This window comes from Aspergillus viridinutans, assembly GCF_018404265.1.
Source record: "Aspergillus viridinutans IFM 47045 DNA, scaffold_4, whole genome shotgun sequence".
Taxonomy (NCBI): domain Eukaryota; kingdom Fungi; phylum Ascomycota; class Eurotiomycetes; order Eurotiales; family Aspergillaceae; genus Aspergillus; species Aspergillus viridinutans.
The window spans coordinates 1,316,664-1,341,505 of NW_025091220.1; the positions used below are offsets into that span (position 1 = coordinate 1,316,664).

At 50.1% G+C, this 24,842-nt stretch overlaps 4 protein-coding genes across 4 annotated transcripts; 2 read left to right on the forward strand and 2 right to left on the reverse strand.

Annotated features, from left to right (window-relative positions):
- Positions 1 to 547: 547 nt before the first annotated feature.
- Aspvir_006453 (guanine nucleotide-binding protein subunit gamma) lies at positions 548 to 1,024 on the forward strand (the record flags this gene model as incomplete). Its single annotated transcript, XM_043269651.1, has 3 exons — positions 548 to 699; positions 842 to 899; positions 962 to 1,024. The coding sequence occupies 3 exons, from the start codon at positions 548 to 550 to the stop codon at positions 1,022 to 1,024; spliced, it is 273 nt and encodes a 90-aa protein (XP_043125586.1).
- Positions 1,025 to 3,471: 2,447 nt separating this feature from the next.
- On the reverse strand, positions 3,472 to 6,724 carry pdeB (3',5'-cyclic-nucleotide phosphodiesterase PDE2; the record flags this gene model as incomplete). The annotated part of the gene is made up of 5 exons (XM_043269652.1): positions 3,472 to 5,468; positions 5,535 to 5,701; positions 5,751 to 5,813; positions 5,867 to 6,467; positions 6,520 to 6,724. 5 exons carry the CDS (start codon positions 6,722 to 6,724, stop codon positions 3,472 to 3,474), a joined length of 3,033 nt encoding a protein of 1,010 aa, XP_043125587.1.
- Positions 6,725 to 10,472: 3,748 nt separating this feature from the next.
- Aspvir_006455 (DNA-binding E3 ubiquitin-protein ligase SNT2) lies at positions 10,473 to 15,680 on the reverse strand (the record flags this gene model as incomplete). The annotated part of the gene is made up of 3 exons (XM_043269653.1): positions 10,473 to 14,325; positions 14,387 to 14,870; positions 14,930 to 15,680. The coding sequence occupies 3 exons, from the start codon at positions 15,678 to 15,680 to the stop codon at positions 10,473 to 10,475; spliced, it is 5,088 nt and encodes a 1,695-aa protein (XP_043125588.1).
- Positions 15,681 to 21,587: 5,907 nt separating this feature from the next.
- Aspvir_006456 (DEAD/DEAH box helicase) lies at positions 21,588 to 24,836 on the forward strand (the record flags this gene model as incomplete). Its single annotated transcript, XM_043269654.1, has 9 exons — positions 21,588 to 22,394; positions 22,454 to 22,636; positions 22,688 to 23,171; positions 23,221 to 23,392; positions 23,443 to 23,604; positions 23,657 to 24,103; positions 24,165 to 24,585; positions 24,634 to 24,748; positions 24,805 to 24,836. The coding sequence occupies 9 exons, from the start codon at positions 21,588 to 21,590 to the stop codon at positions 24,834 to 24,836; spliced, it is 2,823 nt and encodes a 940-aa protein (XP_043125589.1).
- Between the last annotated feature and the right edge of the window lie 6 nt (positions 24,837 to 24,842).

The window sequence follows — 24,842 nt, forward strand, 5'->3', positions numbered from 1 at the left end:
AGAGTGGACTTGGCTTGACCTTTTCATTATTAGTTGTTATTATTTATCTACTATTCTCCTCTGGTGTCTTGTCCTGCTCGTGCCAGACTGCTAGTAATAATCATAATAGTCCTCCCCCCCGTCGCTCCCTCTCCAATAGTAGGGTCTCATTTCTCCCTCCATTTCTTCTTCGTCTTCCTTCTTCTTCTTCTGATACTCTACTAGATACTCTTCCTCTGCTCTTTTTTTTATTTTTCTTTCCTTAATTTCCCCACTAAATCCATTCGTTTTCTACCGCTGATCCTCTCGCCTCTCACTCTCTCTGTGTCGACTGTTGACTGTTCAGTAATCCCCTCCCTTTTTTGTGGTCACTCCGCCCGCTTTTTCCGGATTCCCCTTACTCTCCCGGTTCAGCGCGCCAAAGCTTCTCCTCAACCCAGACTACCTACCGACCAGGGCTCAGTAACTCGCCACGGCCTCCCTACCCCGTTGTCGCGTGTAGGGAATTGTCTACAATTGTGCTCTTCACTTCCTCGACTCTTGGTGATCACTGGAATTGGAATCGAAAATGCCTGGCTACGAGCTGCGGTCGGGGGGAGATGTCAAGAACAAGAAGCAAAGTGTGGCCGATCTCAAATATCGTCGCTTGACAGAGCTCAATGCTCGCTTAAAGGAGGATCTGGATCGTCCTCGAGTGAAGGTGTCCGAGGCTGCCATGTCGTAAGTGTCCGATTCCAATTGCCTTTTGCAACCGTCATCGTCTCTGTCGATCTATCTATGATGAGCGATGGGATTGTTGTGATCCAGTTGCCGACCGCCGTCCGGACTTGACCCGCATACTCACAACCCGTTCTCTGACCAGGTTGATCAACTACTGCAACAATACTCGTGATTTTATGGTACCATCTGTATGGGGCCAGGTATGCGATTTCCTCGATGTGAAGAAAAGCGATCAGGAGGCGGAGTGCTGACACAAACCCAGGTTGACAAGCGCGAGGATCCGTATGCTCCTCAACAACAGGGAGGCTGCTGCACGGTCATGTAATGGTGTCATGACACTGAATGCTTTTTTCCGAAATCGAAGACGGCTCGACTTGTTTTGAAGCTGTTGTTCGCGATTTTCTATTCCCTATCGGCATGATTTCCCGCCCCCTTTCTCTTCCTTTCGCCTAATACTTTTGACATCATCTTTGGACTCTCGGGATTCGACATGGCTTCCCGCTTCTATCATCACGACGATAATTGAAAAAACACCTCATCCATCGAACAATGAAACCTAGTAACCGTGACGGCTGTGTCTGTGGGCAATTGTGCGGCTATGACGGGTCGACTGGAGGAACGCGCGCGCTGGTCTTGCAGAGATTCCGGGAGGCCGACCACTGAACGAAACATGCGTCGCATCGCATCACATCGTCCCAGGGATGATCATTGATATCAGCGTCCAGCTATCTGTGGTGCACTTGAGGATGCGCCGACTGGACTTTATCTTCTTCTATTCTATATTCTCTATTTTCACTCTTCTAAAACTTCCTCTTCTATCTACGTTGGTCTTCGTCGTCTCCGAATTCGTGTTGATTGTGATTCTTCCATTTTCCTTTGTCTGCAGTGAGTGAGTGATTGGTACGGATGGTGTTTCATGGGTTCGAAAAGCACATTCCTCGGCTGTTGAGGCTGAGAGCAAAGTCCCAGCATCTTGTAAAGTAGAAATCGCTGGTTTCCAGCTCTAATACAGCAATCAATGTCTTACCTTACCAGTCTGATGGGTAGTCGCATCCCACTACTGTATTTCATCTTCACCATCCGCTATAACCAAGCCCGACCTTCAGAAAGTCGCCCACTTGCTGACATCATCAACCACCTCACCACCGTCTCACCAGCTCTCTAGTAAATAACCCAAATAACCACATAGTCCACCTATACAGAGATCACCAACGCGATCCCTGGTAGTGAATATAGTGCAACAAAAATGACCGAACCAACCCCCGCAATCGAACAACACCCACCAACCTCGACCTCAACCTCCAGCACAAATACAAGCACAAATCACCCCACCACCAACACCACCGCAATCACAACAGCAAGAACAACCACAAACCTCCCCCGAATCACCATCAAATACTGCACACAATGTAAATGGATGCTCCGAGCCGCTTATGTACGTTGCATCCTTCTCCTCTCGTTCCAAGGATCAGTATCAGTATCAGTACACGATACAAATACAAATGCTATTGCTATTGCTATTTCTATGCTATGCTATTGCTAACGTGGCTGCGGAAAGTTCGCCCAGGAACTCCTTTCTACGTTCTCGACGAGCCTCGGCGAGGTGGCTCTCGTGCCGTGTACCGGGGGCACGTTTATCGTGAGTATTACGTCTGCGTCTGCGTCTGCGACTGGCTCTGGCTCTGGCGCGGAGACGGAGGTGCGGGAGAGTGTGCTCTGGGATCGGAGGGTTGATGGGGGGTTTCCTGGTATGTTACTTTCTTTCATTTTCTCATTCTTCTAGGGAGAATGGGGATGTGGCTTCTTTTGGTTACTGGAATTGAGATGGGCTGATGCTGGATAGAGGTCAAGCTGCTCAAAAGCCGGGTGAGGAATGTGGTTGATCCGCAGAGGGATTTGGGGCATACGGATCGGGCCTTGAGGCAGGAGAATGGGGGGAATCAGAAACAGAGTCAAGAGAAGGAAACGGACAAGTGTGAGGATTGCCAGGCTTAGTGGTGCTACCGATATGATAGACGAAAGTCCTATATTCAACTCTATATTATCAAGATCAATCTTGAGCTTGTGAGAATGACAAGACAGAGGATGGACATCAATACTTTGAACGAGACTCGCCGAATCTAGCATGACAAGTGAACAACAGGTTGGCTAACCGTGGTGTCGATATGAATCGTGATATGGTGATATGAATCAACAATGGCAAAAAGAAATCGAAGAGAATGTCACAAAAACAAGAAGAAATGATTACAGTTCAGTCCACGCATGGGGAGAACTTGGATCCTCCAAAACGCCAACCCACGCCCCGTTTCTAAATTTGATTTCCTGATCCCAACCGGTCTGCGTTGCATCATTGGGAATCAATCATGATTGCCCACAGAAAATACGGCAAATAAGGAAGACAATGAGAAAGGAAAGAATATAGATGGTGAAGAAAAGCAGCAAAGAAGGAACGAGATTTGATAGCCGGAAGGGGGATGACTTCAAAGTCACTTGGCAGTAGTAAAGCGAGGACGGCAAGGCACATTGCCTGACCATCGAATAAATGCATGTATGACTGAGTGTAGAGCTGACCGAGCGTCCCAGCCTAATCGTAGAATCATGCAATCCATCGTAAGCACAAGTTCGTCAGCGGATATACCATTCGTGAGTCCTTCGTCATTCCTCCATTTCGGGGTCCAACCATGTATCGCCAGGAGCCAAACACCTTGAAACAAAATCACCAAGAAAGCAACATTAGGCCAGGAGAAGGTGAAGCGAGATGAAAAGGAAAGCTCAAGTCTCCCCGCTCAGCTCATGGTGATGCGAATGATGCGGTTTGCGCTTCCAGAACGCCAAGCGAAGACGACTCCGCCGTTTCGGCAGCTTGCGTGGCGGCTGCTCACCGGCCGTTGGGTCATCCCAAGGGGGATGCCCCTCATTCTTGACGCTCGGTGTTGTCGTAGTAGAATGCGCGGGGCTGTTGGTCCCGTTCCCCACTACGGATGTGGCGATGGGACTCTTGCTCCCGTCATCCATGTGTGAATGAGAGGTGTTGGTATCGCTGAAATGGGTGTCACCCTCGGACGGCCCTTCACCGGCGGAGTATTGTTTCGATGAACAGGGCCGTGCACCATCCGACTCGTCATGCTCATCTCTGATGTGTTCCCGGGAATGGCCCTTTTCGTCCCCGCTGTCGACAGTGACGAAACTGGTGGCGTTGGTGGCCGGGGAAATGGGCGTCATGTTATTACTATATGTGCTCAAGCTGTGCGTGCGCGTGCAACTGTTACGCTGCGAGTTCGGTACGCCTGAGCCGCGTCCGGTCGAGTTGGTGTTGGCGTGATGGCGACGGTGCCCCTGCGGTCCCTGCCGAGAACTGCTCGGTCGCTCTACTTCTCTTTCAGTGGATTCACCACTGTTGGGATGGGAGTTGGAGCGATTCGGGTCATCGGACGTGTTGGCAAAGATGACGGCGGCGGGAACAGCGTCCCTCGAAGAGCGCCTGGAATTTTGGCCAGGTTGCCCTTCGAAATCTCCAGCTTGCTCCGACCCATTCGTCTCAGGAGACGTGCCGGATACCGAGATCATCGCGAGGTCAGGCACCGCAGTGGAGGATTTTCGAGAAGGTACAAATGGTATCGGACTGCCTGTGATATCCATCGATGGGCCTGGGGTGTCTGGCGACACGACGGGACTGATGTTGTTCTCATTGTAATCACTCGGAGATGATTCAATCGAACCAAAGTAGTCGCCGGTGGCTTCGCGTCGCTGCGTCGCAGGGTCGTCGGGGTCAAGCGCCGACCTAGCAGAGCTCTCATTCAACGGTGCACGCAGACCTTTGAAACTCGCGGCCGGGCTCTGCGAGCGAGGGGAAAGGCCGCCCTCGAAACGCGGGTCTAGCAGCGACTGCTTCCTCTTCTCCATGTCGGCCAGAAAGTGCCAGCGAGTCTGGTTGGTCCGGATGTGCTCGACCGTGAATCGTAGCTCAGGCAGAAGGTCCGAAACGCCCTCGAAGAGAGGGAGAGCGAAGATAGACATGAACCCAATCTGACCGGTGGCGAGCTTATAGACGTTTCCCAGCTCTGGTGGACCACCAAACAAAGCAGTTTCCATGCCTACCTCTCGCTCCATCTCTCCCTGATTGGCAAATTCTTCCTGTAGAATCTTGGTCCATTTTTCGGCGATATCCCACGGCCGTGCCACATTGCTGATGTCAGCACATTTGATCAAAAGGCCACAGACTAGCGTTTTGTAGATTTCAATATCCTGCGGCTTCCAGCCATCGACAGACTTGCCATTCGCGTAAAACTTCTCCTGCAGAGACCCCAGCCGTTCCATAAACTTCTGATGTACGCCCATGTCGGTTGCCAGAATCGAACTGATGAGCAGTTTCCGAAGTTGTCTATCCTTGAAAGCCGCAGGCCAGTGGCGCCGCAGGATCTGAGAGAATGCAGCGCAGTGAAAAGCCTCCAGGACTGAATTATCATTGTATAGTTGCGCCAACGGAGCGTTGAGCTTCACCAAGAAGAAATTGTTGACTCCAGGATGACCGACGTCGTGGCCGATTGCCGAAATAAGCAGGGTTAGAGTGTCGAACGGTGTCAAGAGAGATGCAATGGAGGACGGCGAATCAGGACTGGGCACAACAGAGCCATATGGGGGCAATGCACCAATATGCACCAGGAAGCAAAACACTGATTGCAGCACATCAATGGCATGTCGGAAATTATGGTAGAGGACAAATGAATTGTACGATGCGCGGCAAGCGAGCAGGAAAGTTCGAAGCTCACCTACGAAAGAAAACGGTCCTGCGTAAGCCAAGTCCTCAAGAGTATCAAAAACCACAAATCACTTACATGGTGTTAATCGCCATTCATCTAAGTTGGGTAGAGTGAAAGCATGCTGAAGCATCTCGCAGGCCCCAAACACGAGTTCGTCTTCGGAAAATTCATGAGCAGCGAAGTTCCACTTCCCGATGAACTTCCTCACAACTTTCTGCCGCTCTGGACTCACATCCAGGTCCCTTTTACACGTTAGCTGTGGGTAAAAACTCAAAGGTAGAGCAAACACACCTGTCCTGGAACTCTTCAATGACTTCCTCGGGGTTGCAAATACCCTTCATGAGTTTGGATACCCTTGGAGAATAAATTAGCACTGCGGCTGCCGCATTATTACGGAACGCACTTACATTGCCTCTCTCAAGTAGGCATATGGCTGCTCATCGTGAACGCCCACCCACGATTGTTTCCGCGACTTTTTCCTGGCGAGGAATCGAGATTGTTCCTTGCGCGCTGACTTGTGCACCCGATAGGCATGGACTATCAAGCCCTGCACTCTTGACCTGTCCAGTGGTGTTGAGAGAACGTCAACTGCGCCTGCATCTAAGCATTTGGAAATCTGCTGCGGATCAAAAAGGGGAGTGGCAGACGGTTGTGATGTAGGATCGCTGGTTAGTTCGTTGGGCGAGTGGCGCAAGACTGCAATCGGTATGACCAGGTTTGGGATCTCGGAGACTTGAATGTCTGCAGATACCCCTGAAAGCAACTGCAAGCCGTAGGAGGAGTCAGATTGAGCGGAGAAGGTGAAGCCGCGACTGATAGATGTCGGAGACGGGGGGCCCGCGTCCGGCCACGAAGCGCGACTGGCTTTGCGACGATCCCGAACGGAGTCCTCGCCGCGACCAAGTTCAATGTCGAAGAAAGCGAAAATAGGCGTGCATTTACTGCTGGCACTATCGGAGAGCTCGGCCAGTTTGGCGGCGAGAGATGTCCCGACATGACAGAGGTATACTGCGATTCAGTCAGCATCCCTAGAAGCGATGGAGCAGAGGGCAGTGCATACTTTGTTTACACACTTCCAACAAAAGCGCCACGTCCGTCCGCAACGATTCAGGTTCATCGTCACGAATGGTGTCGCTGCGGGGAGCGAGGGTTGTCGAGCCAAACGAATCCCGGTCCACCCATCGTTCCTCTTGCACGCGATCGTCGATGTATACTGCGCAGCATTCGACACGATCCATAGTATCGGCCGGATTGGGTACGCCCATCGCCAGGAGATTCTGGGCTCAGAAAGAAGGCTCACAAAGATCTAAGGAAAGCGGAAGAAAGAAAGGTAGAAGGAAAGAAGAGATGCCCAGTCTGGCCTCGGTTTCATATGGTATGCGGACACCAAGATCGTCGGGCGTGAGTCCGGTAGAAGGGAAAAAACGAGCGGCCGACAGAAGAGCTGTACGGAGCGGGGCGCAATGTTGCAACGAGAGACTCGGTTCGATGAGGATTCTATAAACTTTGTAGAAACGGCATTAGCGCTCATGGTCGCCATGATCCGAGTGTGACTGTATATGCAAGCGAAAGGAGTCAAAAAGCAAGGGACCTGCAACCAGAGAACGATGAGGGAACAAACGAATGACGATCCACGCCAGCGGCGCAATCCCGAACAATGAGTTTGTTCGCTGCAGATTCCCACAGCAGGTTGGACTTCGATTGTTGTCCTGCGGGGGAAGGCAAGACAGCAGTCCCTTGCCTAGATGTCTCGTTCTGAGACAATCCAGAGTCCAGTCCAGCCCTGCAGTAGCGCACCCTTGATCCTCAATACAAAAGAAATGCCGGCACTGGCCGCAATCACCAAATCCGCACGCACATCACAGTACACTCACTTTTGAATCGTATAATATAAAGCTCCTGAGAGGAAAGTGAACGAGAGATGTATATAAAGCGATGTGCTGCGACGGATCGCAAAAAGATCAATCGATCAAAGAGAATAGCAGTCGTGGCGGCGAGGTGAAACGGTCGGGAGGGAGGACCAATTGCCGCGGTGATTTTCGCAAAAGGCCGTCTTAGACAGATACACGTCGGTCGATAATCCAGCAGAAAGCGAAGAATCGGAATCGCAACGTTTTCAAGAATCGCCTAGCCGAGGCGGACGCGAAATTCGAGGTCCTGGATCCGGGGGGGGTGTGATTCTCAGGATGCCATGATGGGCCTCCGAGATGGACAGAGGCAATGGAGAAGGCAACTGGAAACAACCAAGTCTTGTTTATCGGGGAGGACAAAGACGGAATTGTCGCACGAGTCGGATTTCCTTGGTGAGGTTTGACGTCGATGTAACGGAACAAGGGAGGATAACCACTAGTGTGGAATGAGGTTAAGTGGTGGAAAGGAGGAAAAGGAAACGCGATGGTGTCTGTCTACTCCGTTGTAGTCGATGGTGAAGGGTAGGGAATGAGAAGTCGAAAAGACTACCAAAAAAAGGTAGGTAAAAAATAAAAAATAAAAATAAAAAAAAAGAAAAGAAAAGGTATGGGATGACGATGATGGAGATTGACAGTGCCTAGATACACTGAGGCTGATGGAGCAGGAGGAGAAGAGAATAATAATGAGACAGGGCAAAAAGAAGGAAGTCGATCTCAGGGAGGGTCCAAGTGGAGGAGACGAGAGGAGAGGAGAGGAATGAGGTAGAGCAACCGACCACGGAGCCTATGAGGGTCTATCTTAACTGACTACTGAGGTAAAGGCAATTAAAGCTAGCGAGAGGTTCAAATTAGAATTACGATCGACTAGATAATATCTATCTACGTATTATTATTATTATTATTAGCAGTAGTATCTACACCCAACTATTATTAGGGTAGTATTGTAGATGGATGATCGTACTCTGCAGATGAGGATTCTTCTTGGGTTTTTCTTCCAGTCTTCCAGAAGGTCGCGGCACAGCGGGTGCGGGCGTCGTCAGAGACTCGGTGATGGGGCCGATCCTTACCTACCGAGTCGGTATTACAAATTTACTTGTAAGGTATTACAGTGATCAACTTACTAAGGAGTGGTTAAGGTACCTTACAGATAATGAGAACCAGGCATATTTACCAGTGTCCATTTCACAATTGTACCAAATAGGTGACGATAATAGAGAGCCTGAGGTAGAGAGTAGTCTACTCTTGCTTAATATGCTTGGATATCATGAACGTGCTCAGCTCAACTTCGGATCAACATCAGACAAATCACCTGCAGAGAAAAAGCAAAGGCAAGGAGAACGATGCAAGAAATCCATCTAGAAACATTCCGAGTCGGTAGTACAGCGTACCTAGGACAAGTTACTAAGGGCACCTTGGGCACCGAATCAAGCTCAGGCTCAAATGGGCATACTGTCGCATTGCATTTTTTGCGCAATATTCCACCTTCGTGCATCTCTGCATCAGTAATAAAACTTACCCAATACCATCCAGATTTCAGACACCTGACGGAAAAAGAAAAGAAAAATTCAAGATAAAGTAAGTGGGGAAAGTGGGGAGGCCACAAGGCCTAATCATGAATCAAGCCCTCCAATCTCATCGATGACTGCGACTCCGCGCCTTTTCTAGAATGCTGGCTGAGCAAATCAGCTTGTATCTTCCGTGGGTATTCATGGGGCTGTTTATGGATCGTAATTTCCACTATCCAAATTTACACTGACACTTACCGAGGTCCTCTACTACTTCATTCTACGTGACTTCATTCTACCTACCTAACTGTGAAGTGCACTTTAGGTAGAATATTAGGTATCAGGTATCATTTAACATGAATGATATTTGCTGCCTAAGAGCCTCTGAAAGACAGACAGAGTAATTACAGAGTCCAGAGTACTCCGTACATGCAGATTAAACCTTCACCTATGACCTAAGGGGCTACTAAAGTAACCTCAGGGGCACAAGCGCACAAGTACGACCCAAGGCCACAGATGTAATAATTGTTCAGTGGCAACTCGACCATTGACGTGATGTGATGCCATGCCACAGGGTCGACCTATCTTTGGTGCCTTAGGTACTTCATCTTTCAAAGTTACCTGCAATTTGCAAACTCAACGGAGATTCCAGACGGCGATGATGTTATGTGGCGACTCCCCAGACACAACCGCCGACTCACATTCATGTTTAAAGTTGAAGATCAGTTTGATCGATCGATGGATAGACATCGGTTCCTTAGAGGGGATATTACCATCCATCTTTTGATTCTGTTCACTCCATCATATACATACTAGACTCAAATACAGATACTCCGTAGATACCTTAGTCTGTACCGAGTACAAAGTTACTCGAGTACAATGTGGCCCCGCTCTGGGGACGGTCCAGATTCCAGAACTCCCCCTAGCGTCTGCCTTCTACGATGGGCAGTCTACAAGGTTCTCCGTGTCCTGGGCTCATCATGTAAACATATACTACAGCCTACGGAGCATTATGAAAAGACAGTACCTACGGATAATCGACAAAAGAGAGCTGGCGCGTTAAACCAAATTCAATTTTCGGCCGAATTGCCTACCAGTATCTATGGACGGAATTGTGTTGATCGGAAGTACTCCGTAGGATGAGAGGCTAAAAGGTTCAAGGGATAAATACCTTGCTTGGCTGATCTCTCCGACATGCGACAGTATCCCGTGTTGACCTCCCTGATCAAATCATTCTTCTTACTAACAATAGAACACAATCTGATTTTTAATCAAATAGATAAAGCTTGTTCGTCTCTTTAAAATGCAATATACACAGCCTGAAGCTGCAACAATTGAACCCCAACCCATGCACCCCAAAATGATGATGATCTGAATCTCTAACCCTCATCCCTGTAGATAATGGCTCCCAGAAGCACGAGCATTCAAAAGGGGGAGAAAAATGTAGCAGAATAATAATGGACAAATGGAAAATGGCGCTCATAATGACAAGAAATCCCAACCCCAGTTTGAATGCCACAAAGCAAAACGAAAATTAATAAACACTATCATACATTCGCAATCCACCCCTTTCCGTACTTTGATATAGATACCCCACGCTAGGAAAGAAGATTTTTTAAGGACGGACTGGCGCTTGCCCCAGATCCTCCGTGCGTTCCGTTGACACCCGAACTCCTGCCAGTGCTCATCGGTCCTCCGGCTGCATTGAGAGGCGTGTCCTCCCTTTTGCCAGGAGGCGATAACACCCGGGGATCCATACGTGCTTGCGACACTGGGGGTGATTGTGTCGGCGCACTGAGGATGCGATCCACAGAATACAATCGCGGAGGCGGGCCTCCGTTCAAAGCGCTGAGAGAGTGTTGAGGAGAGTGGCGGACGACGGTTGCTTGTGCCGTCGGAGGTGACGCTGAGGATGCGTACGGTCGAGGGCCCGGTGCATGGGACGGGTGAGGTGACGGCATGGACACTGGCGCATACGGGCTTTGATGAACAGTGTACGGCTGGTGCGGAGGTGGAGGCGCACCGCCGGGATAATGAGGTGGTGGTGGTGGGGGAGGTGCGTGGTGAGCAGGTGGCGTCGGATGTTGAAAGCCATTAAGCGGATGAGTCTGGACGGGGGGCGGTCCTCCGTGGTATGCCGGAACTGGTAAGCCGTTGCGCAACTTACCATCGGCAAGCTCGGTCGATCGCTGTTCATGGGCCGGGTACCATTCAGAGCCATGAGCAAGAGGGCCACTAAGCGGCCTTGGGAGGGCATTGGTCGGAGGGGGAGTCGGATGCGCGTGTGGTCCATAAGGATGCCCATGATATTCGGGGATTCGGGGGGCGGGCAGCACTGGCCGCTGCGCTGAGTAAGGAGACGGTCGAGGCTCCGGAGATGGCTGAGCTGTAGCATTTTTCAGATAGCATTTGTGGCATTCGTAGAGTGGCCCCTCAGCGATCGAGCTGTAATCGCCGTTCAGCTTGGGTAGAGCATGCTGGGGTAGATTCTGAGAAAGGAATGGCGGGCTGGCAGAACTCATCCCAACTCCATTCATGCTTGAGCCTCTGCTGTTAAGGACAGTAGCTCGCCGCGAACCGTCGATCGGCCACCACCGAGGACTGAACGAGGTAGAGCAACGACAGCATTTCCGCTCCACCTCGGGACTGGAAACTTGCCGGGGAGCACGGCTTCCGGAATCAACCTCCATCTCATCCGTATGTTGCTCTGGAGCCGTCGCGGCGGGTTTCTGGTTGTCCTTCGTCGTGGGTGTCGATTGAGTGGCAGCAGTGACAACACCGTTGATGGCGGAGGCGCGCCGACTTCCGGCGGTCGCTGCTTGCTGAGAAGTATTCACCGTATGTTGTACATATGCTGCTCTTCGAACCGTCCCGGGCAAGGTCAAGTCTGCCTGCTTGTACGACTGTACAAATTGTTGAAGTGCGTTCACACCGTCTTCTCCGGTCACCTCACCAATCTGGTGAAGGCCGGATGAAGGAGCGTGATGTGGACACCAGATACCCGCGGTTGCTGCTCCCACCTCCTCTCCAAGGCGTATACTGCTGACTGTGTCCCGTCTGGAACTTTTGACTGGCGTTATGTTGAACCCGAAGGTGTACTGTGCCTGAAAAGCACAACCCACATGGAAACGGGCATTGCAGCCACTGTGACTGCAGGTAACGCATGCACCTTTAGTGGTCTTGCAGAGCTTGCACACGTCCCTGTACCTGTCTGCCGCGATAAGTCCAAATCCCTCCGCAGGCTCGAGCTCTTTGGCATTGCCGAACTTGATCTCTGGGGTCCAGACAGCACACATGACATGAACCCAATTGTTACCGGCAGTTCGCTTCAACGGTTCTCGTGGACCAATTGGTTTTCCTACAGCCTCTTGTCGTTGCCGATAAAGCTTGATCGCCTCCTGCACCATCTCCTTCTCGAGTCTCTCCTTCTCCCGATCACGATCCGTCTTCTTCTTATGCGATACCTTTGGCGCCTCCATCAGTTCATGCTCCGTCCAGGTCACAGGGCATAGAACGCATTCGTAACATGTGGAAATCATGGGACTGCGGTCGTTCGAGCACATATCACACAGCCACTTCGCACAATTACGCGATGGACTGACTCCATAGCAGTTACGATGAACGGTCAAACGGCAATCTCGGCACGACAGGTGTTGGTCGCCCAAAGGCTCCAGCCTGTTGCAAACGGCGCAGGGAAGTGTTTTGGCCTTTGGCGGATCCGGAACGATTGGTTGCGGCTCTGGCGCTTTCTCCGGGGGTGGTTTCTTTTTCGGTGCCGGTTCGACCGAGGTGGCAGCCGGTGTAGCAGTGCTTTCTTTCTCGTTGGGCTTTGCCTTCTTCTTGTTCGAGTCTTGAGGCTGTACTTGCGGGTTCGCGTTGACCGGCACACCGATAGAGGCCGCAGTGGCTGCCGTGGCACTGTTGATACTGATCGGTGTCTCAGTCGAGAGCAGGAGCTGCGTCAGTAATTCCTCGTCGACTCGGCGGCGCCAGGACTTGTTGCCGCTCTGCGCGATCTTCTTTGCAACTTCATCCACGCTTTCCCACTGGATCCCGTACTTCCTCCACAATAAAGCACAGCGAAGACAGAGCGCCACAGTGAGCAGTGGGCCCTTGTCCTTCTTCGATGGCTCGCTCGGGGTCGTGGTGCCAGGCGGAACGCCAGGGGCGCGTCGCCACTGCCGCGAAGACCGCGTGGAGCAGAACTTGCATTGGAAGCCACGCTTCTTCTCGGCCGCTTTCTCATTATCGAAGGCCGAATCATCGTGGTCATCGGCCACGTCATCCACAAGTTTCGAATTGGCATTGTGCCGTTTGGCTTCTCTCTTGCCTTTTCTGCCCTCGTAGCCGCCCCAAATCTGCCGACCACGCGGCGTCTTCTTCCACATATAGTAGAATCGAACGATCTGATAATGCGGAACTGTACCGACGTGTTTGGTCACATTGCGCAGCTCCGATCCGTACTTGGCAACGCCCTGTTCGAACAACTTCACTTCCTCGGGGCGCAAATGCGGTTCCTTAAGATCCTTGTATTTGTTTTGCTGTTTCAGTTTCGCGAGAGCGGCTTCGGCATCAAAACTGTTCGAATACAGAAGCTCCAAGGCCTTATCCAGGAAATTTGTAGCGTACTTCTCCTCTCCTAATTGAGGTGCGATTTCCTTGGCCCGTTCCATATATTCGTCGATAAATTTCTCTCGATCAGCAGGACTGAGTTCCGCTCCAGGCGCATCATCTTCGCCCCGGCTCGGGATCTGCGTTGCAGTGGGCATCTTGAACAGTACTTCGGCAGTACGGGTTGGCTTGCCGTTTATTAGAACCGGTTCGTCCTCGCCGCGTCGCACGTATCCAACTGGTTCATCCATGACCCATTTGGGGCGGTTTGCAATTTCCTGCTTCGCTGCTTCGATTGCTGCCTGAGCCTCTTTCGAGAGCTTCGAATCTTTGCGGCCAGAGCGACTCAAATATTTCTTTTTGATATCGATTGGTTTGGCGTACTCGACGGGACGGCCAGGCCATGGGTTGACAATCGCTTGATGCCGTGGTCCCAGTCGAGAACTGGCTCGAGGATAGATGCGGTCATCGTAATCGAGGGCATCTTCCACCCGACAATGAATCCCCAAATAACGGTAGGGCCACATCCGGGCTTGCGCGATCTGTTCCTTCGTCGCTGGACGAGGATGTTCCTCCTCCGCCGGAGCAGGCGTACTGACATTGGTACCGTTAGAAAGTCCATTCGGTTCCTCCTCTTCTTCTTCGGCAACTTCTTCCTCCGGTTCTGCTGGAGCTTCACCCATGATGGGCGTGTTTCGAGCCTCAAGTTTCTTTTCCTGTGCGCGGCTGCAAGCTGCACAGGCCCATGCAAACCCTCGGGCGGGCTTTTTGGTGAGGACTGGACGCACACAGTACATGTGATAAGTATTGTGGCAGACAGCGCAATCAACCGAGTCATTGCTATAAGATGAGTCAGTGGTAAACTCGAAGGACCTTATGACTCTTATCGAGAAATGCCTACCTAGCAGCGTACAAACCGCATCGCTTGCAGGTTTTGACCGCACTAAACAGTTCTTTCCGTTTACCTATCTCCACTAGGATGAACTTCCAACGTTCATCGAGGACCTTCTTGACATTGGCCGGTACATTGATCACCTTCTTGGTGGGAACGACCTCGTAGTAGCGATGAATATACCGGTCAAACATCTTGTCGTACCAAAATGAGTCCCGGGTTTTCCGATACGCATTGAAATCGTCTATTTCCGACAGATGCTTGATCTGGCATTTTCCACGCAATGATGTGAGTGGACACGTGTCGGAATGCATGGAAGCGAAGACAAGTCTCGTGTCTGCGACGATGCGATGAATATCACGAGGTCGATAGTACCAATTAACTCGCAGCGCTTCAATGGGTCCATTGGGTTTATCCTTGGATGGAAGAAACTCCATGATTCGAGCAAGGTAGTACGGCTCTCCAGGAGGTTCGCAAATAAGGTAAACATGGTCTGAATGTACGAATTTAGCAAAAATCGCCCACCAGGCATTGTATGTCAAACGAACTTACCGTTCACAGCGAACGTTGTGCCGTCATCGGCAATTAATTTGCCATCCTTGAGGTAGGCACTGTTCTCGAAAGAGACCATGTTGGACTCAGGCAGGTTGGGGTCCGCGCTTGGCGCAGCGGTAAAGATTTTTTTGGCCGCATTCCCGTTAGTTGAGTTCGAGTTCGTAGAGCTCGCCGGTTGTTTACGTTTTCTCGACGAGCTCGAAGATCCGGCTCCATCGTCTGGCTTTGCAGAAAAAGAAGACGTGCCGGGAATCGTGTCCTTGGCGGCTGCGGCATTAGGTCCATTCACCGCGGTTAGGCTCTTTCGAGAATTCGATGATGATGGAGCCTTCTCCCCGTCTAGTTTGACACCATTAGTAGTGCTAGCGGCAGCTGTACCACTACTTTTCTTGGATGATTTGGGTGCTGAGGGGGTAAGCAGTTCGAGATCCATGTCAATGTCGCGATCTTCAGCGTAGTTGGGGCGAGGCGCATTGCGACCCCTTGACCGAGTGCCATAAGGCGCAGGAGTGGCGGAGGTGCTGGGCGGCTCCGTACCCGCAGCCTCTGAAGGAGTTGCGCTGGCTGTCATGGGTTGCGATAATGATTCATTCGCGGTGGCGTTGCCTGGAGCGGTGGAAGAATCCGCGGATCCCCTTCGGGATGTTTGACCAGAAGTGAGCATGCGATGTGATGGTGAGGTGGACTTCACGTGTTGTTGTTGTTGTTGTTGCGGTCGCTTCTGGGGCGGCGACCTGTCCGAGGCCATGACCAGCCCTCAGAGCGGTAGAAAGTTGAGGTGAATTACACGGAGGCTGGGTGGCTGCAGCGTACCGCCAGTGTTGCGTAGGTGGTAGACGTGAAAGTTGAAGAATAGCCCAATTTGGCTTGAACACAGAAAATTGCAAGGTTCAAATACGGGCCGCGACGGAAGGACGATCCCTCATCAAACTTGGTTTTGCAGAGAATGAGTGAAAGCTGAAGACATCCGAGCGAAAGCAGGCCGGAAGTCAAGGGGGAGAAGTGAGTCGAGTCCCGTGATGCGAAGGCCTACGCAAAACAAGTTCGGACAGTGAAGATGGGTGCGAGATGAAAAGTGGTGCTAGTACCAGTTTCCGCAGGGGTGTGGAAAGGGTCAATCGCGTGTCAAGAAAAAGTCGGAGACACAAGACTAAGATACGCAGGATATCTTGAAGATCACGATCGACGCCCTCCAAAATCGGGCCAAGGCGGGAGACTACCAGACTCCAGGGAAGACAAACCTCGCTTAGAACTGTTAGACAAGCCACGAGGGGAATATGAATGGATATATGAGAGGAAGGAATGAAAGGGAGACGGGAAGGTTGAGGAAGTCCGAAAGAATAGATGCCGGGTTTGTGTGGTGGAGAAGGAAGGGAGGGAAGAAGAGAGAAGTAGAAGAAAAGAGAGAGCAAGAGAGAGAGAGAGAGAGAAGTTGCTGTAGGATAAAGTTAAAGTGACGGCGGTAGAAGCAAAACAAAAGCAAAGCCACTTGGGTACCGTAAGTAGGTGTATGTGTCGGAGGAAGACTCGTGGGGTGAGCGAGCAATGAAGAGGTAAGATGGGCCAGTAGGAGGTGATTTAAAGTATGTATGCATGTAGGTCCATAAGGGTAAAGCCAAGTCAAAAGGGAATGGAAAGTAGAAGAAGGTTTTACCTGGGCTGTACTTGGGTAGGTCGTGGGTAGTGGCTTAGTAGTCTACTCCGTAAGTAGGATTATCGAATCAAACCAGGATAGAACTCTGCCTAGACCAAAAGTCGTGAAGGAGAGTTGTCGGGGAAGATGCAAGATAAGATGGCAAGGTACCGAAGCGGTAACAGTAAAGTTGGTAGGAAAGGGAATAGGAAGAAGGCCAGATGCGTTCGTCGAGTCAAGGGACGAGAGGTTTGGGGAGAGGACGACGACGACGACGATGGTGACGATGGTGACGATGAAGACAATAATAATGAGACGAGAGAGGGAAGAAGATATGGAAGGCAATGAGAATCAGGAAATCCGCCTAACTAGAGGATGAGAGGATCCCGACCAGACCACGTCCCTTTTGCCCCCCTAGTCCCGATATGTTAATATGACGGGTCCTCCACCAAAGGACGAACCAGAGGAGATTTACTACTACGGAGTACAGCGTTTAGTCAAGGATGATAGGAAAAGGAAGAAGACTAAGAAGAACCGGAAAAGAGAGAGCGAATGAGGTAGGAAATCTTGAGGGTGAAGGAGCCCTTCAAAGACTTGAACTCCTGGATGTGCAATCAGCCTCCCTATCCTCAATGATGTTCCTTGACTCGGTTTGATGGACAGATTGTATGATTTGTATCATACAAGATTAAGGTACCTAGGCAGGAGGAGCTGGATCGTTCCAGTGTGCTGGCTGATCCAGCCGCACCGTTATGCTTGGTATTTTGTTCTTCCTTAGTAGAACATTCATGTATCGACTGCTGATTCTCTCCAGTCTCCTCGTTCATATCAAGACACTGGACACTTAGACAGGCCGGTTTTCAGTAGACACTCGATAGATACACAGGACGATTATTATTTTACACGCTGAACTATCTCTTGGTCCCCTTGCTCAGTCTTAAGGGTTAAGGCGGCTGTTGACCCGTTGGGTGATCTACGTATTGGTGCTAGCGGGAGAATTTACTCATGTAGGCAGGTCTAGTCTAGTCGTTTTATATGGGTGGTTCCCGCCGGATTTGTTTGATTTAGTCCCCTCGAAAGGGTTGTGTGTGTGTGTGTGTGTGTGTGTGCGCGTGTGTCTTGTTGTGGGCCGAGCGACCCGATTCAAAGAACGGTGATGACGATTATGATGATATCTGAACATGGGGCCATAGAAAAGTAATGCATTATGAAGCCTCCCAACATCTATAATACATAGTGAAGGATCCCATCCACCAGTCAATGTACACCACATAAGGCTACAGGTAAAAGATCGATGAAAACCCGGAGTTGATCCGGAAATGTATGGTAAAATATGGGAAAGGGAAAGAGACGGGAAAAGCTTCAGTCTAGGTTGTGGCTGGAATGTTGTTACGTAGGGCAGCATGCGTGTTGCTTCTCCCATCACCATCTAGTCCTGTCAGAAGCCATGCGACCTTGTTCCGCCTTTTCAGAGAAATCAAAAATCCCCGGACTTCCTGAAGATGCAATATGATGGACTTACTGATGGAGATCGCCTCCTTGTAAAAAGAATCCAGTACTGTAGTGCGCGGTTCTGCTCCGTCGTCGATACGGCCGAGAGGTACTCTGGCATCTGAGGAGTCGATATAGTCGCACAGGAACTTGGTATCATACATACAGCTAGAATTCCGTTGTACTGGACAGACAAGGATACATATGAATAACGAATGTGCGAAAATTATGGCATTATAGGAGGATATATAGATCTCCCAATCTTCAGTAAAGCATCACCGTTTGGAACAAATGGAGTATCCAGACAGAACATAGGAGGCCAAGGTTCCTACTGAAAACTACCTTAGGTTTTCTTACCTACAAATAAATTTTCGAATTTTTTGTCTGGTATGGCTGGGACCCCTCGCACTAGCTACTATCGATCCGAAGAATGAATAACGCCTGTGTGTGGACAAACGCCTTCCAATACAAACAATGGGCAACGAAGGAAATCCTTAGTCCTTACTCAGTCTTCAGATGATTCGCCTGTAAAGGGGGGAGGGGCTACTCCAGAGGGGTATCAGATTTCTTGTACGACCGAATATTGTCCGCAACCCGAAATGAAGTGATAGGGACCGCCAATGATTTGATTCGAATAGTCAAGCGAGGGCCTTCCGGTAGGGCCTCTGCGTGACTCTCAGACGGATTATCATAGTAAATTGTTTCTACTCAATATGCTGGGCCAACCAGTGTTGAACGATATGAGTTATCTCGACGCTCTTGGGTTGAGAGATGATCACGTTACCAGCGCGAACTGCTACATGTGTGGCTTAGTGCAGGGAATCAGTGAAATGCATTTGCTGGGGATCCCCCGCGGCAGCGGACTTTTGGCTGGCTCCATATTAATAGTCTTGGCTGGAACTAAGGTATTATTATTCGACGGAAATGACGGCGAACAATCCCACTAAGGTACCGCATATTATGTAGTGTGATCCCGATTTCCTCTTCCAATATCATTCAGAAATCCTTCCCTGGGGTAGTCAGAAGTAAATTACTCTTAAGCTGAGGGAAATGCTACTCATGACTACCTGCTTGCCTTGCGGATTCCTTGATACCGCTGGTTGTCTGGAGATCATACCCGAACCACGTCAGGCTCGGCCAATCATAGTCCTCATGCCACGATAGCCGATGATTGCTGCTCGCTAACGTTTTTGACGGGAGTTGCCACCATTGTTAGAGCATTGTCGACGGTGCACACACCACCAAAGCAAAATGTCTGTCCTCAAATAGGATTTAACGATGGATGTTAGGCTTTTTCGGGCGTTTTCAACGATGCCTGGTTCATAGAGTCATGTGAGATCTGATCGAATGCTTGCCTCATACTGTTACCTTGATTTAGCGATAGTGTAAGATCTGAGACGCTCGTATTGCTCAGCCTTCTGTTCGCATGTTTCGCGACTAAATCAGGGATAACTCATACGAATATTACGAATGGCACTGTGGAGGATTGCTTGCTGCTGACTGTGGCGATGGGAAGCATAGTCGTACCTAGATCCTACCATAGTGTGAGCTAAACCAAGTCATGGAACACTTGCAATGATAATAGTCTTTCCTTGTAAATCGGCGATATAATGCATCGGCGCCCATGACTTCAACATGTCCACCATGAACTGGTGACCACCCAGAGCCAAATATATATTTCGGATTGATTGCTGATTTTGCTAGCAGCGCAAGCGCACCTCAGGCCACCTTATTCAAGTCAACTTGTATCTGTATAACCAGACATAATAATGTTTAAGTAAGAAGACTTAATTCACTTTTATATAGCCGCCCGTGTCGTTGTGCTCAAGTCACTTCGAGGAGCCCGACTACAAGCGACGCTGGGCAGATACTGTGTGTATGACTAAGGGTCAAAGTGGTCCAGACATCGGCACTATTCTACTCTCTGCCATTTGGCTCTCTATATCTGCACCCTTTGCTCGCCTGCTGTCCTTGCTTGTCTATTTCACATTGCCGTCCTGACTCATTGTTCCGTGGACATATCTTCGTAGAAAGCATTTATCCGAGGAAGTCCGGATGTACGGAGTAGCAAAGCACTTTCAACAGACGCATATGCACTAAAATGCAGGGGACTGAAGCGGGTCTTGGCGATGCCCCTTGTTATGTCCTCTGAAGAAGAAGAAAAAGAGCAGAGGATCTCAAACGCGATCCAGTACTCTCTTACCTTTTCGCTTCGCGAGTATCCCCCAGACTCGAGAGTTCTATGGGAGACTGGATAGGTAGGCTTAGTTACATCGATCTAGGAATACTCATGGCTATGAACTTCGTTGGCAGTTACGGTGTGCATCCACGTCGATCTAACACATCCAGACTAGTTAGAGGGGCATCGAGTAATGTGTACTAGATACTGGACAGTAGTAAGTTACTGCATACGACTAGTGGGTACACCGTACATGCGCTGGATTTCATCCTCGGGTACTCCGTACACTTCAGAAAATCTATTACCGCGTTGCATATGGCAGTGAAATACTCAGAGAAATAACTGTGTTCAGGAGTATTAAATAACTCTACTCTCCAGGAACAACTTCTATCAACGAAACCTAGGGGTTATCAGCCACCACTTACATCAGGTAAATGGTGATAATCAGAAGCCACTGTACCACATCGTGCATACTAGGCGACCGCCGTAGCCAAGCATAGATGATGATGATGATTCATCAAAATAAGCCCCGAACACATTCAGTTGGATAACTATATTAATATGATCTTAATATTCCATATTAATAATGTCTGTGATAAAAAGAATGAACCATTAATCCCTATACTAGATGAGACAGAAACTGATGCAGGAGAAGAGAGCAGGAAATAACCTGTCCATGCTCAGCCCTAGGTGTCCAACCTGCTGGGCTAGGTAAATGAGCCCTTTTATGCCACCATACCTCATTCGTCTAGCGTGCTCATGTAGTAAATGGGAATCATTGGATATCTATCTACTAGTGCTATTTGGTGGCTACTGGCTGGGTGGCCACTTGCTGATCAGTAAGTCAGTAACTAGCGTGCTCCGGTTGGCTGGAGGGAGCTGATCCAGGAACGTTCCGCCCTGCAGATTGCAGACGGTAAGCAGCAAATAATAATAATTAAGTGCCTTGGATCCTTAAGGTACCAGGCTCAAGAAACCGCCACGGCTGCCTTACTGCCTTACTGCCTTAGGCTGCTATTTTTTCATATCCGCGACTGCAGTTTCCCGAAACTAACGCGGTGGTGCATACACGCTGTTGCCCTGGATGCATTACTCCAGTCCGTGTAAAAGGAAAGGGAAATGTACGTGATGCTTCTCAGGAGATTTTGATTGATTGGGATTTTCAAGCAGGTTAAATGGTTGATATGCTGGAAGAGTTTGGACAGACCTGATACAATAACTCAGTGCACCCACTCTATTGTTTGGCGCCCAAGCGTCAGCATCCAGTATAGCGCCACGGACCTTCAGAACCTGAGTACTTGCTAAGTGGACACCGTACCCTTATTCTAGCATACAATACAGATGCTCAAGGGATGTCGGGGCAGTCATTCCAAATTCATGGCTTCCAGACCTCCATCGATGTCGCTCGCCAGCAGACTTATGATGTAGCATCACTGGCAGGACATAAGCGACTTCCAGAGCATCCCCCAAATGACTCGTTCAAGGTCGCAAACCTGAAACAAGACATTGATCACAGCAAGACTGGTCTGCTGGATAGTCGCGCGGTCGACTTTTCTCGTCCCTCAGTAACTCCTCAGAAAAACCGACTGGTCGCAAGCGAGATTCATCAAGTTGCAGCCGCCGTACCATCAGGGGACAGCCAACCAGGAAGGACAGATAACGCCGTACCTGGTTCCAGTCAAAATTTTCTTCTGTTTCTCAAAAACCCCCGATATGGACTGCCACCTGCTCTGGTGGCCAATTTTGCTGCTCTTGGGGTCACCAGCATCTACCCGTGGCAGGCGTCATGTTTGCTCGCTCGCGGACTCCTCGAAGGGGGCCGGCACCTTGTTTATACAGCACCTACTGGAGGCGGCAAGTCCCTCGTGGCCGATGTCTTGATGCTGAAGCGCATCATTGAACATCCGTCTCGAAAGGCGATCCTTGTCCTTCCGTATGTTGCACTCGTTCAAGAAAAGCTCAAGTGGCTTAGACGCATTGTGGAAAACGTCGAAAAGAACGTCCCTGATGATGATGATGATGAAGCGGCTCGGTCGAAGCCATATTACCAGCGCTGGAAAAAGCTACAGAAATCTATTCGGGTCACAGGGTATTTTGGTGGGAGTAGGACCGCTGCCTCTTGGGCTGACACGGACATTGCCGTCTGCACGATAGAGAAGGTCTGTCTTGCTCAAAGGCCATCAACGAGGTTGAACCGATTATTGACATGGCCTTCCAGGCGAACTCATTGATTAATACCGCTGTTGAAGAATGCTCTATTGGAGACTTGGGTGTCGTTGTCTTGGACGAATTACACATGCTGGACGATGAGCATCGCGGATACATCCTCGAACTGATGGTGACAAAATTGCTGTTGCTGCAACAAGACATCCAGATTATTGGCATGAGTGCCACCCTTTCTGTAAGTGATCACTTTTGTATCTCGATTGGGGTTCGCTAACTCAAGGACGAGAATACGGAACTGTTGGCGGACTGGATGAATGCAAAGTTCTTTATTTCTACTTATCGACCGGTCCCAATCGACGAGTACCTGGTCTACGAGAACGCTATTTACCCTGCTGCAACTTCGCGTCAACTGTTCCAGACGATCACTAGGTTGAAGTCGATGAAAACGATTTCCTTGACGGATACTATACCTCCACACCGCATGATACAATGTTCAAAACACCGAGAACTTGCGAACCCCATGACGAATGCAATGGTTGCTCTGGCCGTCGACACTGCTGCAGCAGGGTATGGTGCCTTGGTATTCTGCGGGAGTCGGCAAGGTTGCCATATTAGTGCAGGAATCATCAGCGAAGCTATGCCTGCAGTGTCTGGATTGGAGGCTGATGAGCTGAGCAAGAGATTGGACCTCCTTGCCGATCTCAGAAGCCTCCCCAGCGGCCTTGATCCGGTTTTAGAAAACACCATCCTCAAGGGTGTCGGATTTCACCGTAGGTGCTTACCTCGCTGGCTTACATCAATGACCTGACTCGGCTGCAGACGCAGGAATGACCACTGAAGAGCGGGAATTGATAGCTCAAGCATATGATCAAAGAGTTTTGAAAGTTATCGTGGCCACATGCAGTCTGGCAGCTGGTGTCAATCTCCCGGCGAGGAGGGTGATAATTAATGGAGCACGCATGGGCCGAGAGTTGGTTGGACCGGCGATGCTGTAAGCACTGCCTAGTTTGATTTCAGTGACCCGGGCTAACGAGAGGTGAGACGACAAATGTGCGGACGAGCGGGCCGCAAGGGGAAGGACAACGCCGGTGAGACGTATCTGATATGCGGAAAAGCTGATATACAAGCTGTTTGCGACCTTCTCGAAGCCGATATGCCGGCCATTGAAAGCTGTCTAGCACCGGAGAAGAGAGGTTTAAAACGGTATTTTGTCGTCAAAACACTCCTATACGGACAGTTGCTGATGTGTGATCAGGGCGCTTTTGGAAGCCATTGCAACGGGGCTGGTCTCCGGTTGCGAGGCAATTAAAGAATATGTGAAATGCACTCTTTTGTATCGGACGGTGGACAAGAAGATTGCCTATTCGATTATGGATTCCTCACTTCAGGAGCTAATCGAGGAAGGACTACTGATTTTCAAAGAGGATGAATCGTACGAGGCGACAAAACTTGGGCAGGCCGTAGTGGCCTCGGCGTTCGCTCCCGAGGACGGCCTTTTTGTATACGAAGAATTGAAACGAGCCTTACGGGCCTTTGTCATGGATGGCGACATGCATATTTTCTACATGTTCACGCCGATCCAAGTGGCGATGAATACCCAGATAGATTGGCTCATTTTCCGAGAACAGCTGGATAATCTTGACGAAAGTGGTCTGCGGGCGCTGCAGTTTGTCGGTGTGCAGCCGTACTTTGTGAATTTGATGTGCGCTGAATTGTTCCTGGTTCTGTCTGTAGAAGAGCATGGAGGCGCTAACGTTTTGCAGGGTCCAGAGTGGAGGATCGCTAAAGGAATACAACCCAGAACAGATGAAACAGGCGACTATCTATCGGCGGGCCTACACAGCTTGTCAGCTGCGCGACTTGAGTAACGAGGTGCCATTATCGACAATTGCGAGCCGCTACAACATCCCCCGCGGCGCTGTTCAGGCACTAGCTCAGCAATGTCACGGCTTTGCGGCAGGCATGGTGAAGTTCTGCCAGCGCATGGACTGGGGCATGCTTGCTGCGGTTCTAGATCACATGCGCGATCGACTGGAAGCTGGAGCGCGCGCAGATTTGCTTGAGATGGCCCAGGTCACATATGTGAAGGGCTGGACGGCTCGACTGCTCCGAGAAAATGGGTTTCGGAACTTGAGAGACCTGGCCGAGGCAGAGGCGAAGGACCTTGTCCCGGTACTGATGATGGTATGTCATTTGATTGTCTTAAGAATGCCTGGGGTTAACCGTTTCCAGGCGAATCCTCGCAAAGCGCAAAAGAGCCAGCTACATCCCACGGAGGCTGAGCGATATAGTAAAAAGCTGCTTGCCAAAGCTGAGATTATCGTGGCTTCCGCAAATAAGATCTGGGGTACGTATAGCGAGACTTTTAAATGTTCTGAATGAATGCTCAGGTCAATGTCTTAGAACGCGAGATGCAAGTCGACTTCGATGAATGAAAACCG